At 38.6% G+C, this 19,057-nt stretch overlaps 1 protein-coding gene across 1 annotated transcript in view; it reads right to left on the bottom strand.

Annotated features, from left to right (window-relative positions):
• Nucleotides 1-1,715: 1,715 nt before the first annotated feature.
• GPI (glucose-6-phosphate isomerase) overlaps nt 1,716-19,057 on the bottom strand; it is a 236,822-nt gene continuing 219,480 nt past the window's right edge. The window contains exon 18 of the mRNA XM_044081684.1: nt 1,716-2,110. Coding sequence (XP_043937619.1) covers nt 1,987-2,110 — 124 coding nt within the window. The 3' untranslated portion in view covers nt 1,716-1,986. The remainder of the gene's footprint in view (nt 2,111-19,057) is intronic.

Raw genomic sequence — 19,057 nt, 5'->3', positions numbered from 1 at the left:
GTTGCTTGGATGTCTGCTTTGGAGGTCTGCTGCTTTCGCAGATTTTTAGAGCCTGCGAGTATGTTTTCATGTATTTGTGTGTTTTTTGCCGGTGCTGGTTTCATAAGTCTGTGAGACTGGTGGTGTGATGCAAGTAATTCCCTTTTCCTCTTGACTGCCTGGTCCAGTCTTGAATTGAGAGCTTAGCCTCCAGTTTGGCTGTATAATTGCATCTCTCACATGTATTTGTGTTTGGTGGAAGGAGGAGAGGGTTGTCTGTGTACATGAGGCAATTGTAACATTGCCTCAAAATGCCCAGATTCACCAATTGGACTGGAGAGTACACTTGAAACTGCCCTTTGGACATGCCTGGATAGGTACAGTGAACTGTTTTTCTGATTGGCTGGTAAAGTTAAATAGAGAGCATTGTGCGTCTCTACAGTACAGGGGGGTCTAGTGCTAAGGTTTATTAGCACTTGCTATGAGTTTTGAGCAAGAGCCGGGATGAGAAGTGAACGGTTTGAGTGCTTAAGTTGAAAGTTTGTCTAGTTCCAAGGGAAAAACTGAAGAGTAGACTTTGTGGAGCCGGGAAAAGTTATGCCTTAGCTAACCGGCACTGCTCGCCACGCAAAACTGCACAAATGTGGGTTTTATAGCAGGGAAATTAAAGTGATAAAAATCAGCCCAAAATGGCCAATAAACTACTAATTTCTGGACTAAAACCACTCCTCCAGGGACAGATAGGCTGCTCAAGGCTCCCTCCCTCTCTGTGAGCAGAGAAACTTCCTTCTATCCAAGTAAGGTATGGGCAAACACAGAAACTTGTAACACAGCCCTGAATTCAGCATGAACCTGATAACTGGACTATACTAGCTTAGAAAGGCGGGAAAACAAGTATTTTTTTTTTGTTTTGTTTTTTTTTTTTTCAGAAAATAAAGCAGATACAATCAAAAAAAACACTTTAAATGCACAGGAATGGCTATTACACTTGTGTGTAGCCTACAACAGTAAACAGGTAATTTAAACACAATAACTACTTTAAGGTGCAGGCAGCAAAGTAAGTACAATATGTAGCTGAAACAAGATTTTTAAAATCACAGTAACTCTAGAAAATCGGTGTTTTAGGCGGAATTAGCTAAAGGCAGCAAGAAAATGCAGAAAAATGATACTTAATCATTCCAAAGTCTCTGCTGCTGTAGAACTCTGCAGGGCACCAGGCAGGAGCTGTGTTTATATCTACACCTATACATTTCTATACTGACAAAACACGTCCATGTTTTATCCTGTACATGCTAAGCATGTGGATTTGTTATAAAGATGCAAAATGTAATTTGACTTTCTAAATGGTTACCTGAAAAAATAAAAATTTCCCTTGCTATGAACTACCTTCAAGAAATTTACTTTACATCAGCCTTACTTCTGAGCCAGTTAGACCAATTAGAGTTTAATATCAATTAGCAGAAGCACACTAACCCAGGGAACATTTCTGTACAACTTCTATGCACCCCATCCAAAGATGGGTGAGGGGATTCTTACATTTAGTGCCTGGCTACATTTCTGCTTTCTAACATGCATTTCCCACACAGGGACTCAGTGCTGCTATAAGGCAATCTAACTCATGGAAGCTCTAACTGGCACTTTAAGAGCATTAGTGGAAAACCTCCAAAATTCATTTATACTGCAAGACAATCTGCTTAGCTTGCTCATCACACAGAATGTAAAAGAAGAGTCAGGGATTAAATGCCTTACGGAAACATTTATTCTGTTTGTTTTTGCAGGAGGTAGACAGCAGGGAAAGAGACCCATAACACTGCACAGGGTACACAACAAAAACCTTAAGTACTGACAGATCTCTGCAAGGAGATGTGTTCATGGAAGTTTAGCAGAGTGAACTACTGCAACAAATAGGTGCACTACTGGTAAAGTGCTGGTTGAACCCTGCAACTACAACAGTGATCGGGAAGTTCTGCATAATGGTGTTCTAGTGCACTTGAATGGTCCATGTGGTCACGCAAAATGCTGCTTGATGAAATTTATGAGTCCATTGGTGGAACTGTCATGTGATTTTACAGCATCAGCAGTCTGCAGCTCTGGTTCAATTTTCTTTGCCAACTGTTTGCCAAGTTCAACCCTAAAATATATAAAACACAAAATTAGGACCACAAAACAGAGTTCAACTAAATGCATATAGCAAAGCAAAGTTGCCTGGACCACCCCACCACATTTTTCTTGCCTTCACCAAGGCGATCTAAAGTGTTTGAATATAAAATGACCAGCCTAACAGTATCTTTTAGAACGTTCCTTCAGATTAGATCTGTATGACTACACGGTTATCTGTAATAAAACAGAATGTGCTACTAGTTGGATAAATGTAATATTTTCACTACAGCTAGCAGTGTCGGTGCCCTGTAGTACCAAACAGTGAATGTGTTCAAGGACTACCACAACCCTTACCTGAACTGTGACAGTACTGGACTTCAGTTACCAAGTGGTGGTGGGGTATCTACCTTCACAAATATCTACGTAGCAATATAAAATTATATAACTGGGCATTAAGGGAGGGGGATCATGTATAGTTACTTAAACCAAAGAGAATGAGGACTGCTCACTAATTATACAACTGATAGCACAAAAAAAACTGATTCAATCCCCTGAACATCAAACTTCACAGCTCATATCACAACTGATGATCCAACCACTAGAAATTAAGGGATAAGGCAAGATATGCAGAAAGTAAGGTGGAGAGGGTGCTACATGGGCCAAAAAAATTAGCCATCATTTTTAAAATAAAGTTATAGAAATACTGTGAATGTGTTAAGTGGTGCTGCTGCGGTAGCATCGTCTCCTCATAGCAAGACATTGTCCCATTAGATTCTCAGCTAGAGCGTCTTCTGTGTGGAGGCATACGTGAATGGGGCGTGCCTTCGTTGAAGGTTGTGCATCAGGGCTGGTAACCCAGTACATAAAAATCCACTGCCAATCATTAGCAGACCGGAATTCCGCTGTGGCGACCCCTAACCGGGAAAAGCCAAAACAAACAATTGTAAGCATTTTTTTTTTTGCTATAAAATCAATTTTTTATGTTGTGGAACGTAACTCAACTTCTGCTCTATCAAGGACAAAGCCAAAACCAATGGTGAACAAAGGACAATTGTGCTTTAAATTATTTATGTAAAACTTGTTCACCTGAAACAAATCAAGTATTCACCATGATGTTCCATCTGTTGTCCATTTTCATTCAGCTAGCTGTTAGGGTTCAGATCCAACTCTATCGCTTTAGCTCATGACCACTAAAGCTAGAGCTCCTCCCTTACCCATAATGCACCAACCCTTAACATACCTCAGATCTTGTTTGCTGTTTGACAAAGTAGTACTACTACAAAAAGCCATATCTGGAGCTCAGCATGGACACTGGTGTCCTTATAAACTCTACAATGTGAAAAAGGTTGGGGGATGGTGGGGAGTGGAGGAAGAATGAAAATTGACAACACAGATGAAACATTATGGCAAGTACACAGCTTCTTTATCCGATGTCAATTTTCATTCCATTATTAACTGTTGGAACAGAGCACCCACCTACCTAAATTCTCAGATGGACTAAGGATATTTCTGAGCACAGTTGAGTCAAAGGCTGATCTTCCCCTCAAGACCAGATCTAGTTTGTAATGAGTAATTAAGGTACAAGGGACAGCCCAAGTTGCAGCTGCACATGTCCATGGAAGCTCTAGACAAGAACACTGAAGTTGCCATGGACATAGCTGAATGAGCTCCAAGAGGTTTTGACAAGGATAAACCAGATTTGTTGTAAATGAATGATATGCAATCCATTAGCCATCTGGCTAAATTTACCTTTTCAGGTTGTAAATTGAGAATCAGTTGCAAATGACAAATAATTGGTGTAATATCCTTTGTTCTATGTAGGTAAAAACATAATGGTCTGTGGGCATCCAATAAATGTAACATTTACTTTTGTTTGCAAATTTAGGAGATTACTGGCAGATTAATGGACTGGTTAATACTGAATTTGGATACCACCTTAGAAAGGAAACAAGCACTGACTGTTCCTAAGGATAGAGTATCAACTTGGGAGGTTTAGAGGACAACGCTTGAACTTCTGAAATTCTTCTAGTAGAATTAATAGCCACTAGAGAGAGTTTTCTATGTCAGGAATTTAAAATCATACTTAGCTCACTTCAATACAGAAAAACATGGTACCAAAGGAACACAGCCATAATTAAAATAAATTTTTAATAAACACAGTAAGCACTTTCACGATCAGTCGCTTAGACTGCTTCATGTTACATCACATAATTTAAATATTTAACCACTCAACTTGCTCTCCATCAATGACAACTCTCTACCTCAAAGATATGCATACAAGACAAAAACGATCATAAAAATATCATTTTTAAAAAGGAATGTATATAAAACACGTAAATATCAATGCCAAAGTGTACGTGCACGTAAAAAAGGATCAAGTGACACTACATCGTTAATACCTGGTAGTTTATCTGCATTAAAATACATTATCCATTTCTGTTCCGCTGTTTTATTCTTCAATGAAAATAAAAGGGGTAGAGACAATCGCTTCTAATACAAAAAAAAAATTTGAAACTCGTGCTATAGCCCTTAAGCCTTCACATGCTGTGCTAAGCCACTACTATCTTTACCATTTCTAGTGGCCCCAATATGTTCTAAAATACATTCCTTAAAGGAACAGTTAGTCTTTCCTATATAAAATACACTGCAAACCTGACAATATCTAAAATACACATTTCTAGCCCTACAATCTGCATAAAATTTAGCATCTACAGCTAACTGTGGAAGTATAAAACTGAGCCCAATATGAATATGACACGCAGAGCAGTCCCTACAAGGATACATACCATGGTCTTTGCAATTCCACTATTGTTTAATCTTTTGTGACTTTTAACACAAGTCTCAAGAGACAAATTCTTAAATGAAAACTGGCTTCTCGTCTGTAATCCCCTTGAGCTCTTAAGTGGCTCAAAATATTCTTTTAATGTCACAAAATAATTTATGTCACTAGCATAGGTCAAAGGAACCCCAATACTATTATCTATCCTAGAATCATGTTGACTATTTTATCTAGTAAATGCTCTGAAAAAAAGGGTCTTCCTCTTCCAATTCTCTTAGTCAATAACCTCCTAACAAACATCCATCTACTTTCCTGAGTACCCTCTAGTTAAAAAATCTTCCTTAAGGAACCAAATAGCTTCTTCCAATAGTATCATTATGGACTCCCCTTTCAAGAAACTGTCCTCTTAACATTCCTAGAAACATGTCTAGGATGCATGCTGTTTTTGTGCAACAGACAATTCTTCCTACTGGGCTTCCTATACAAACTAGTCTGCACACTTCCCAAGTCAGCCATTTTCAGTCTGGTCTTAACATTTATAAGTGAATTTTAAAAAAGTCATTGTGGTATGCAGATACTCTATAAACTGACCAAGTAATTCAAGAGAGCCAGTCCACAGAAAAAAATATATCAACGAAACAGGTGTACCATAATATATATTCAAAGAAATTACTACCATGGAGCACAAAATTCTCTTCCCATTGTACCAAAGCTAAGTTGGCATAGTTATTGGCATAGGCTGTACCCATAGCCACACTAGCCTTTTGAAGGAAAAACTCTTCCTTAAACACAAACGCGTTATTTTCTAAAATGATCTAACAGGGTACAAATCAGATTTACCTTATGGGAAAATGTACATTTCTTATTCTAAAGTTCTCTCATGCTTTCTATCCCCCAACTATTGGGGATAATTATATAAAGTTCTCTCATGCTTTCTATCCCCCAACTATTGGGGATAATCATTAAAAGCGATTCAATACCCATAGTTACAAAGTAAACTTCATTGTGTCTTGAAACATTACCAAACTCATGTCCTTCAATACAGCATTGCATATATCTACTACAGGGCATAGAGTTTTTTCCACAAAAATGGAAAGTGGCTTCATTGCCCATGCTTTACTAGAGACCATTGTTCTCATTGGTGGGCTAATTAAATCTTTGTGCACTTTAGGAAGGCCTTATGAAACAGGCATTAATGGGTGTTCTACATTAAAAATATCTAAAAGTCTCAGATATTAGTCATAACAAATCAAATACTAAAAATACGAAACCAACACGAACAAATGAAAATTTAAATGCAGGTGCTGGCTACACAAAATACGGCACAACTCGAACAGAGAAGATCTCTAATATAATGTAATACACATAGTTAAAAACGAATCATCTGGTTTCCACACAGTTAAAAACGAATCATGTGGTATCATCTGTTTAAGCGCTTTCATCTGTAATCTACAGACTTCTTCAGAACCATATAAAACATTTAAAATCACTTCAAATGTTTTGGCGCCAAAAACTTGTAAAAACTGATGAACTTACAGACATACCAATATACAGAATAAAATACATAAAATACAATACATATTCATGCTGCACATAAATCAATTGTAATTTACATATTATGTAAGAATACAAATATAAATCCTAACTATACATAACTGCACACTAATACTATAATGCATTGATAAAATATAAAAAATATATATAAATATTTAAATTTGTAAAAATACGAATGCACAAATAAAAATGCGCATGTACAAATAAAATACTATGTCAAGGTGAGAAATGGCTTGATGCTTATACTTTCATTGATGCCAGGAAATTTTGTGGCATCTGTCAATATTTGCCATTTACTCTTTCATTGCTAATAGTGCTTTCCAATTCCCACCTTGTAACAATATATCCACTTGATCTATAATAGCAAATTTAAATTGATGTGTCATCTTTTATACACATGTTTATATAACGCATTATTTTTATCTTTCACCTTAATTTTGTACAAATGCTCATATATGCGTTTTCGGTTTTTCCTATATAAAATGCTGGGCAGGCATTACAGGTAGCAAGATATACTACCTGTTTGGTGTTACAATTACCTGCCCTGCATCTAACATGTGTCTTATTAATATCCTCTAACTGGATATCTACCACTTCATTTAGATTTCTACATTGCTTGCAAAATCCACATTTTTTAGTACCTGTGGATTTCTTTTTAGGATATGTAATATTTGCTGCTTTTTCCAATAACTGATATTTGGAGCTGTTTTGTATACAAAGCTAGGATTCCTTCCCAATATTGACCCTGTATCATCATTGACTAATCAAATTCCAATGCTGTTTGACTAGGTCTCTGATATATTGCACATATGGGGTATACATCAAAACACAAACCCGATTATTGAAACCACATGCTAACAAATAAGTTCCTGTGTCTATATTTACCACCTTAAAATGTCCTGCCTAATAAGGGTAGGTATTTGATACCCCATTGTTTTTTCACATAGTTAACTACATCATTTAACAAAACTAAGGGGTATCCCCTATTTTTGAACATATTAAATATAAGCTGAAGTTCTTGTTCCATAACTTTAGTAGATGACATATGGGCAGCTCTTATGCACTGTCCTTTAAAAACATTTTTAAACATGTAAGGTGGATGATTGTTGTTAAATTCAATATAATCATTGGAAAAAGTAGTCTATGTATTCTAGATGCAAATCCCCCATGAGAATGACTAATGTGTCCAAATAAGCTATACCCTTATCACGGACATGTGAATTTTAAAAAATCTGTGGTACCATTGATGTAATCCATAAACAAACTTATTCTCTCCTGTGGACCCTTCCATAAAAGGAATAAATCATCCAAATATCTAGTATAAAAACAATATCAGAATAAAATCTACTTTTAAATAAAAATTCTGTCTCCTATTCTAACATAACAAGATTGGCAAAAATAGGGGCACAAGATGCCCCCATAGCCACTCCTTTACACTGTAAAGAATTCCCATTGAAAGTAAATATAATTATGATCAAGAACTAATCCCATCATGTCAGAAATAAGACAAATTCTATCCCAATTCATATTGGAAAATTCTCAAACTACTCAAGTCCGATATCTCTGGGTATACACGAAAATAATTCTACCACATCAATGGTGATAAAAATAAGTCCTGCATTCCAAATATTAGGCGCAAGTTTACTCAAGAAATTCCAAGAATCCTTAGTTAAAATGTGATACACTCTCATAAATAGATTTAGTCCATCAATAGCCACACCCATATTGTATGTTTTAGACCTAGACCCAGAAATAATAGGTCTAAAAGGAGGGTGTGTTAAACTCTTATGTACCTTAGGAATGCCTATATTAGCCAGTGTAGGATGTTCTACTTTCAAAAATGAATAGGTCTCACTTATTCTATGGTCAATCAGATATTCTCCCAGGGTCAAATCTATTCTTTTATATCCTATATTAATTTCATTAAGTGAAACAACTTCATAATTACCCAACTGGTATAAAATATTATGCATTTCACTCATAAATCAAATGAATTGTATACCACAATACCACCCCCTTTGTCTGGTTTCATTAATCTAATTTCATTATTATTCATAAATTGGACAAGGCAAACGCGTTCTTTTGTAGATAAATTGTCCTTAAAAACTATACATTCCCTGTCTTTATATTTTTGTTTAACCAATAAATATCTTGACACCATTTTTTTCAAAATTTGTTACTTATGTATTGGGAACTGGAATATATGAATTTTTCTTTTTAAAATCCTGGTGTACTGCCAATGTTTTATTGTCCCCCTGATGTTCTACAAAAAAATTTAATTTCTTTGATTGTATCCACTAAACTAAAACCTGCAAATTCATATTCATCTCAAAAATTGATCAAGAAAATCCTTATTGTGAATATTTATAGCACTATTAGCATCATTAATCTTATGTCCACTAAATTTATGATAATTCTGTTTAGTATACGGACTAGAAGCATGATTGCTATTAACCGTATGTTGTGCCTTCGTAACTGCTGAATAAGTTTTAACAGGAAGCCGGCTTTTAGATAAAAATAATGCATTATATAAACATGTGTATAAAAGATGACAATTTAAATTTGCTATTATAGATCAAGTGGATATATTGTTACAAGGTGGGAATTGGAAAGCACTATTAGCAATGAGAGTAAATGGCAAATGTTGACAGATGCCACAATTTCCTGGCATTAATGAAAGTATAAGCATAAAGCCATTTCTCACCTTGACATAGTATTTTATTTGTACATACGCATTTTTATTTGTACATTCGTATTTTTACAAATATTTAAATATTTATATATTTTTTTATATTTTATCAATGCATTATAGTATTATAGTGTGCAGTTAAATGTATAGTTAGGATTTATATTTGTATTCTTAATATGTAGATTACAATTGATTATGTGCAGCATGAATATGTATTGTATTTTATGTATTTTATTCTATATATTGGTATGTCTCCAAGTTAATCAATTTTTACAAGTTTTTGGCGCCAAAACATTTATTTAAAGAAGTGATTTTAAATGTTATATGGTTCTGAAGTCTGTAGATTATAGATGAAAGCGCTTAACCAGATACCAGATGATTCGTTTTTAACTGTGTGGAAACCAGATTCGTTTTTAACTGTGTGGATTACATATTAAAGAGATCTTCTCTGTTCGCGCTGTGCCGTATTTTGTGTAGCCAGCACTAGCATTTACAAATACTAAAAATACTTTATCCATCATCCCTTTTACAAACAACTTAGAGACACAAATATGTGGCATTTTCATTCAATAACTTCATCTGCTGTATACAAAATACTTCATCCATTACTACAATTCCCCTCACGTTTATTAGCTGGCCTGCTCTCTATCGAAGTAATTTCCTTCAACTTGCACAGAACATCATATTCAACTGCTTTTAAATTATGAAATACTGAAACTCATTTAAATACATCTCTGATCTCTCACAAACATTTCTATTGTTAGATGGAGTTAAAGTACAAACACACTACGCTTTTTAAAAATATTTAAAAATCGGTTTCCTAAAGCATTTTTACCAAACATTAAGTCTATTAAAATGTCTACCATGTCAGACTTACTTTCCAAAATAATGGAAAATTCTTTATTCAGCAAGGAAATTTGTGCAGGTGCAAGCGTATTTGAGGAAAGGTTAATAACCAAACATTTCAGTGTCTGTTCTGTATCTTTACTCCTGCCTATATGTTCTCCATACTCTGAAGTTATGGAACTCTTCCCTTCCTCCCTCTGCTCCTCAACCGTTCTTTTATAGGCAGAGGCTCCTTCAGCAAAAAAGGAGTGGTAGTATCAGAAATTGTGTTATCAGTAGAGACAACAATGTAGCTGCTTGAGCATTCGTATTAGATGTGCCAGCAGTCACTAACTTAAGGAGGGGGCTTGGTTCCTGTTACCAAAGCAATGGATGTGACAGCTGATGGTAATGTAACAGAGGGTTTTGTCATTCACATTCACTGAACCCTCTCTGGACCATGAAAAAACTGCCTCTCTAAGTCATTCAATTACACTTACACAGGTTTCCTTGCTAAATAATGGACTTTCCTTTATTCCGGCAAGGAAGTCTGACATGGCAGACATTTTAATGGACTTCATGTTTGGTAGAAACGTTTAAGAACTGTTTCCTCACAATACAGATTTAATTTTTAAAAACCTAGCGTTTTTGTACTGAAACTCCAAACAGTAGAAATGTGTATTTGTGAGAGATCTCAGAGATGTATTTGAACGAGAGTGTTTCACATTTTCATAATTTGAAAGCAGTTTAATATGACGCTCTATGTGAGATGAAGGAAATTACTTCAATAAAGAGCAGACCAGCTGATAAAGGTAGGGAGACTGTAGTAATAGATAAATATTTTATATACAGCAGATAAAGTTACTGAATGAAAATACCACATATTTGAGTCTCCAAGGTGTTTGTAAAAGGGGTGATGGATAAAAGTATTTTTACTATTTGATTTGTTAATGACTAAAATATCGGAGACTTGATAGTTTATTGTAGAGCACCCATTAATCCAGGTTTTATATGGCCTTCCTAATGTGCACAAAGATTTAATTAGCCGACCAATGGGACCAATAGTATCTAACGGATGGGCGACAGAACCACTTTCCATATTTCTAGAAAAAACTTGATGCCCTGTAGTAGATGCATGCAATACTGTACTGATGCAAAGTCATTTTTACTCGAGTTGTATGGTAATGTTTCAGAGCACAGTGAAGTGTTTTTTTACCTATGGATATTGAATTGCTTTTTACGGTTATACCTAATAGTTGGGGGGGGGGGGTAGAAAGCATAAGATAATTTTTGAATAAAAAAACTTGCATTTTCCCATAAGGTAAATCTGATTTGGAACCTGTTAGAGATACTTTTATAAAATAATGCGTTTGTCTTGAAGAGTTTTTCCTTCAAAATGTTGGCATGGCTATGGGCACAGCCTGTGCCAATAGCTACACCAACTTAGCTTTGGCACAATGGGAAGAGAATTTTGTGCTCCATGGTAGTAATTTCTGTGACTATATATTATGGTACAACCGTTTCGTTAGTATATTTTTTTTTTTGTAGACTGGCTCTTTAATTACTTGGTCAAGTTCTAGACTACCTGCATACCACAATGGCTTTTTTGAAATTTACTTAGAAATGTTCTAGAGATCAGATTGAGTTTCTGGATGTTATAGTGAAAATTACTGACTTGGGAAGTGTGCAGACTAGTTCATCTAGGAAGCCCAGACTCGAGACCTGGTTCCCCTTTGTTTATTGATGTACCAAAGTGACATGTCTGTCTGCATCACAACTTTCCCAAAAGGGAGCATCTTGGAATGCCTGCAATACCAACAGCATTGCTGTCATTTCCAGGACATTGACATGCATGCTGGCCTCTCCAGGGGGCCAAGTGCCTTGGACAGTTTTCCCCAAGAAACCCTGCACCCAATAGTCAGTGGTCACTACAGCCATGGGCTAAGGAGGATGAAGGGACAGCCTTGTAGAATCTGACCTGATCAAATCCAAAGGCATCTCTTGCATGCCTGAGTGATTCTTATTCGTGCTGACATGTACTGATAAAGAATCTACGACTGTGGTGAAAACATCCATCGAATTCTCACATGAAACCTTGCTAGCGGAACTAAAATTATGGCTGCTGACATTGACACCAAAGCTTACAGAATCAGAGCTGAAATTTTGGTACTGCAACTTCCAAACCTGGAATCAGTAGTCTTGCACTCGAGAGGGGAAGTGAAGTTGTCACAGATACGGTGTTGTCCACCACTCCTATGAATTCCAATGTTTGAGTCGGTTGTAACAGACTTGCTACAATTTAGTTATCCCCAGATGAGAACAAGTCTGGAGTACCTTATCTCTTACTCATAGTCAGGGCAGTAATGAGACAGTTTACAAGCATGGAAACCCTGAATCCTTGCAGTCTCAAGTGAGCTGTTACCACTGCATGCATTTGGTGAACATCCTCGGGGCTGTGGTGAGGCAAAAAGGCAGTGCTCTGAACTGGTAGTGACTGGCTCCCAGCTTTAAGTGTAAATACCTTCTGGACCGTGTTCATTTTTGTGATAAACCATCAAGATGCATGCTATAGAGCAGATCCAGTTGTCCTTGTCCAAAAAAGGCAGAATGGACTGAACCATGACCATCCAAAACTGTCAAACTGACTTGTTCAACTCTGATCCAAAATTGGTCTCCGATCCCCCTATTTTCTTTAGCACAATAAAAATCTTGGGCAAGTTCCAGACTCTAATCTGGTGGGGCATTTTGTGACTTTATAGCAGCTTTAGTATTTCTAGTGCTGCTGCTTTCCTCTGACTGGGTGAAACATCAGTAAATGTGCATATAGATAGAGGTGGGATGTGAAAAGGGAGTTATACAACCTCTGGAAATCATCCTGTGCACCCAAGTATCTTATGCCTAGTTAGGCTCTGGCACAGGGATAATAAACCCCCAACTGCCTCCAGAGGGGACAATTAGGCCTCCTTTTAGAAGCACTGATCACAGAAAGCATCTCTGGACCCCTGGCTCTGCAAGCCTCATCTGCCACATGGACATCCTCCATTTAACTTGCCCCCTCTGCCCCTGGGGGGGGGGGGGCATCTCCACATCCATCTTGGAAAGGACCCCAGGACTTCCTGAACCACATTTTCCAACCACCTTGTTGATTCCTAGAAAAGGCTGAGGGGGTCGAAAAATATACATCCACTGCAGAGAGGGTCTTTCCATCTTTTTCCCACCTGGAGTGCGTGCCCTTCATTTCTGGGCCAAACTAGCTGCCGTCAAAAGGGTGAATTGACAAATGAGGACTTGAATGGCTCTGCAAAATCACATTCAAGCAGGTCTCCTGATGGAAATATCTGAACCCACTGCCCTTGAGACACCTTCGTCTGCATGTGAGATAAGCCTCATGGACAAATTTGAAACAGACTGAAGGGTAGCCAAATGAGGCCACAGAATATTTAGCCTTGGCAGTACTGATCCTTGAAATGTATTTGGAAAGTTCCTTGATAAAGTCCCTTTGTAGTCTTGTAAAGTGTGCCAAGTAGTTCAGCAACCTAATGGCAAAGGCAGCTAAAGTATGCACAAGTTTCCCAACTCTGTCCAATGCCCTAGACTCCCTGGTTAGGGGGATGGACAGAGCAACTTTACTTAACTTCCTTCTTGGTGGCCGCTGCCACAACCATAGCATTTACAGCCACCTACTTACTCCAGAACTCCCCAACACCAAGCTGGGCAGAATCTGATCTGGTCTCTTGGGGATTGTCTCAACCAAGTCAGGCTCCCTCCACACCCTCCTAGAGATAGAGTCAGTGAGCTAACTGGTGGATGGAATAACCCAGGAGGTAGACAGGCCAGCTCCAAAGGCTTCCAGGAATACAGACTCCTCTGGGGAATGGTCATCAGAGGATCAACCACTTCTCTGCCCAAGGACCTCAAGAATATCCCCAAATGAGAAATCTTTGGGAGCTGATCACAGGGACCCCTCCCCCGATTCATATCAGTGATGGACTTGAGGGGGGTCCAAGTGCCTCCTCCTCTTCATAGGAACTTCCTCTTCCTAGGTACTTCCCTCGGTGGGATGCTCCAGTGAAGTACTAAAGAGATTGTAAAACCCTGCTGGGTAGTCTGGAGACTTTGGGCTGCCTGTCTGTGGCATAGAATGAAGTGGCTCAAGTCTGTGGCATAGAATGATGTGGCTTAATGCACAGAGACATCAGAGATCCAGAAGGAGTATCCAAGGAAATAGAATCCATCTGTTCTGTTGGAATGGAACACACCCTCTTCACTACCTCAAAGGCACAACGCTCCCTGGAGAAGGAAGACAATTGAGGCAAAGAAGCCAGGCTTCTGGCCCAACAGTTTCCTCTGCCCCAAAGGTAATATACCCGAGGAGGAAGTTAAAGCAGAGCTGTCCAGTTCAGAGGCTCTCGGGGTATAGACTGCTCCAAATACTTGAGTAAATCGGTTCAGACAGAGGTGCTTCGGCAGAGAGTCATATGGCTCTGAAAACAGAGCTGGTTCACCCAGACAGCTTTGGATCCAAAGTTGTTACACCAGACAGACCCAGAAGGCTCAGATCAAAGGGCACTGAAGTGGGATCAGAGAAGGAGCTGTGAATTGGTGGAGTGATAGGACAGACTTCCTGACCCAAAGGAGTAAGAGCCAGGAGAACTCCCATCTCAATCTGCACAGATAATCATCCTGTCCACATTATTTTTGGAACCTTCCAGATGTCTAACAGAAGCTTAAGAGGGAACTCGAAGATACTGGATCCAACAGTGGGAGAGTACCTAGTCCTAGGTAAGGGTCAACAAATACAGAATCCAAAAATTGAAGGTACTGAAGACACCAGCGAGCCAGCAAGAAGTTTAAAAATGTATTAGTAATGAGCCAACAAGATTAAGCACTTTCAAATCAATAGCCAACCGTCATCAGAATCTGAGATTGGTTATAGACTGACGAAAGCGCTTAATCTTGTTGGCTCATTACTAATGAATTTTTAAACTTCTTGCTGGCTCGCTGGTGTCTTCAGTACCTTCAGTTTTTGGATGGTCTGCATTTGTTGTTCTGGTATCCTAGGTAAGAGTGTCTGATCCAAACTGCTCAGATCAGAGCAGATAGTTGTTAGATCTGGCACTGAAACTGGAGGAAGTCTTCGGATCCAATTTCTGTTTTTTCTTAGGCAGCACCAAAGATCAAATCAATGATCCTGGAGATTTGGTGGAAAATCTCCTTAGATTTAGACTTGGAGGGTTGAGCTCCAGCAATAGCTTCAGAGAAAGGTGTGGGGAGTAAGCCTTTCAATACAAGTTTATTCTTACGGTCAGCAATGGCTCACAGGTTAAAGTGCAGACATGTACTGCATTCAACTTGTGATCCAAGCCTACACAAAGAATGCACATCTGATAAAGGCAACTTCTGCCCGCACTTTTGAACCCCGAAGGGCCTTTTTCTGACAACCTGACTATGTAGAAAATATATAAAGGGAGCAAAGAAAAAAATCGGTACTAAAAAACAAAAACACACAATGGTATTAAGGATATACTAAAAAGTGTAGAATTATGAAAAGCGATTAAGTACCAACAATTGTAAAGGAGATTGCAATTAGTGTAAGAGGAAAACTGGAGGATATTTAAGTTATAGTTGAAAACTTCTGAAAAATTGTTCAAGAGCTGAAGGCGACCAAGTTTTATTCGCGACAGCAAAATGAGATCAGAGGTATATTGGTGATTGGTGCATTATGGGTAAGGGAGGAGGTAGAGCTTTTTGATGGGCACAAGCTAAACAGCAGAGTCTGATCAGAGGATCAGATGCAAATGCAACAGTTGAAAATAGAATGAAAATGGACATCATATTGAATTTTCTCAAGTATTACTGTCTGGCATTACTAACTTAAGCAATAATCCTTTCATCACAGCTAGCACCATGGGTCAGGCAAACATACAAGGCAAAAGATAAAGTTGACATGCAAGGATAATGTGAATAACTTCCCCATTTACAGCAATATCTGTAATTGACCCTGTAAACCACCAAAGGCAAAAGCAAAAAGTTTCCAAATCTGCTTTAGCACTATCTTCCCAGAATGAAACTGAAGACCTCAAAGGCTTGGTAGAACAATGCATATAGGAATTTAAAATTACTTGAGAGATGGGGAAAATTGAAAAACTCAGTGTCACCACACTAAAGTAATTTTAAAAATACAAGATGCACTCAGGAACGTGCATTACTAATGCACATTACAGAAGTGACTGTCACCAGAAACATGGTGCCTTCAAGTAGGAATGAAAAATTGGCTTTCCAAAGTTAACACCCATTCACTGCTGTCTCACAAAGGATCAAATTAGCTCCTGTTGAGCATCACTACAGTGGACAAAAAAATGGCTGCAGGATTATACAAGTATTGTAAAGTCCGAAACTAGAAACAAACTGGCAACACTTTCAAGTCTAGGTAAATTTTGATCAGATGGGGACTAATGATTACATGCAGATACCCATTTACCCACTTCCAACATTAGAAATTCTATTAGAAAAATTTCTTGCAGTATCACATTCCAGACAGATGTAAGCAACCCATTGGTCTTAATCTGCAAGACTTTAACACCAGCTATTTTCTTGACGTTTACTAAACTCACCCTGCACCAGTGGCAATAAAGGGATAAAGCCTTTAGTACAACCCAGCTGGCCCACATTCAGTAGCAACTAAGGTGCTTGATGGCACAGGCAGGGAAATATAGGCATGTGCTCAGGGACATGAACCAGTGATAAGATAAATAGAAATATGCCTCTTCTGGATGAGCAGGGTAGTCTTGCCAACAGAAAGTACTTCCCTAGAAGGTGAGCTGAGTAAGCCAACTATTGCACATCCCAGCCACGATCTGTCACTGGAGGAGTGAAAGGGGATGAATGTAGAACATCTCAAACCATCCCCAACAGTCTCTTTGTTAACCCCACACCCCCATGGAAAAATAATGGAGCTAACTGGCCAAGAGGTGGCAGACTTAAGTAGTGCACTGTGGATAAAATAAGCTGCAATGCCCACACTGGAGTATCTAAGAAGCAGTCAAGAAGCATCAGAAGCAAAAGTTCATCACTGCATGGCCCCACTTATCCTACCATTCTTACCCAAACTTTATATTAATATTCCAAGTTCAAAACCAGACCAACTCCCAAATACAAACCCCATGACCTCTCAAATATGCCCGCTTGCCATGGTTAAAAATTATAACTTCCTGTTCTGGAAAGTAACATCAAACTAGATCAACAGCAATAAAAAGCAATGCTGGTGTTTTTGCCGCTTGGTGCAAAGTCAAAAGTGGGCAATGACTCAGTGCACCAACTGTGCAGAATAAAAGACAGGGGAGAACACAGGGCCTATAGCAAAGCAACACCTACAGGACAGCCACCACACAACATAAGGACTACAGCAACCTCTGCATGCAGTCTAATGCATGAGGAAAACAGTTTTGCAACACGCAAGGTCAACCTGGTTCAGAGTTTAAAAATAAAAAGGCAGAGTCCATGGACCATAATCACCTTGCCAATACCTACCTTCAGAGCACATACTGCATAGAGGGTAAAAAAGCACAGAAATAGTTATGCTCGCCTTGAAGGAAAGGCAGACATTACTTATAACAAAGTAAATCTGTCCTTCCAGCATGTCCTATATAGTGAAGATTTAGGTCTTTACACTGACTAATCATAAAAATGCTGGTGCTCCTACAGAGATGAAATAGAGGGAAAGCCACCACAAATACTCCAGTGAAGCACTGAAGAAAGGGCCCATTTACTTAGACTACAGTGGGGGAAAAGCATTAGGGGAAACAAGTGCATAAACTATAAACTGTCAGCAGTAGCCACTCAAAGATACATTACAGATGTGTGTACACAAATGATTAAGTCCTCATCAGTATCAGATCACAGTGCAGTATAAAGGGGTCAGACTGGAATCTGATCTTCCTTGCCAGTAAATTAACCTACTGCTAGCATTTAGTGCCCGATAGCCAAGTGTAGAACATATACAAAGCAGTAAATATCTGAAGCTGCAGCAGCTCATGTAGGGTGTATTTCTATATCCTCACTTGAGGGACTTGAATACAAATGGGATGTTGTCATGTCAATAAGGACTAAAATGACTCCTATTTTTGCCCGGGGCTTGCAAAGCACATTAATGCTTGCCCAGGTCTAGTTCACTTCGCTGATGAATGACACTGTTGAAACCCTAATGGAAAAGACTACATGAACAAGGCAGTTAAACAGTTTTGACTCAGATCATGGTAGTGGCAAATGCACCCTTTTACCCACTATAGTGCAGTCTCAGAGTTGGTATGTATATTATTAGCAAGGAGTGTGGGGTGCAGGGAGCTTGCCCACTGCAAAAACACAAGTTCCATAGTTATGCATCATAAAGGAGGAAATACCCCACAACCAACAAACTGGCACAATTACACCCTGAAGCTCCTAGTCTCACCCAGCTCAGACAAGTCAAACGGCAGAGAGTCAAATACTTTCAGCATTCAGAAAATAAGCCAGTGAACTGAGCTACCCAGGTAAGGTAGGTTAATCAGTTTTTCAAAAAACTGAGATGCTGACAATAGATCAGACTGGATTCATCCTAGAATACATAAAGGGATGGTAGTCAGGAAGAACCAGTTCTCCTTGAAATGAGAAAATCTGCCTACAAGAAGTGTAAGGGAGGAAAAAGGGGAAGCTGGGAGCAGTCCGTACTGGATTAAGAGCTGGGGTCAGCCAGGTCAAGCCTGAACAATCCTGGGGAGGGGACTTGCCCACCTACCTCTTCTGTCCAGTTTTGACTGCAGCCTCTCCAAACCTGCTTTTTCTCAGACATTAATCTGCTTAAACTCCACTGCATTGTAGAGGGGTATTTAGCCCTCCTGAACCTAGAAGTGGATGAGATGGTTGCTTTATTGATACCATGGTCTAACCCTTCTCCAATTATCTAAATGTCTTTGATGGAAGGGGAGAAAATAAAATCATCCAAGTAAGACTTTAGAAGACCGCTCATCATATCCTCTGAAAAATGGCTGTAACTAGAGTCAGGCTTTATATTATAGTCACAGTATCTGCTGCTATAATGAACTCTTGACAGGCTCATACTATTTAATGGCATGCTTGCTCACTTTACATTCAGT

This window comes from Protopterus annectens, chromosome 8.part1, assembly GCF_019279795.1.
Source record: "Protopterus annectens isolate FY-2018-M chromosome 8.part1, PAN1.0, whole genome shotgun sequence".
In the NCBI taxonomy this organism is placed as follows: Eukaryota; Metazoa; Chordata; order Ceratodontiformes; family Protopteridae; genus Protopterus; species Protopterus annectens.
The sequence above is the reverse complement of the archived record's forward strand: the minus strand, read 5'-3'. Positions and strand labels throughout refer to the sequence as shown.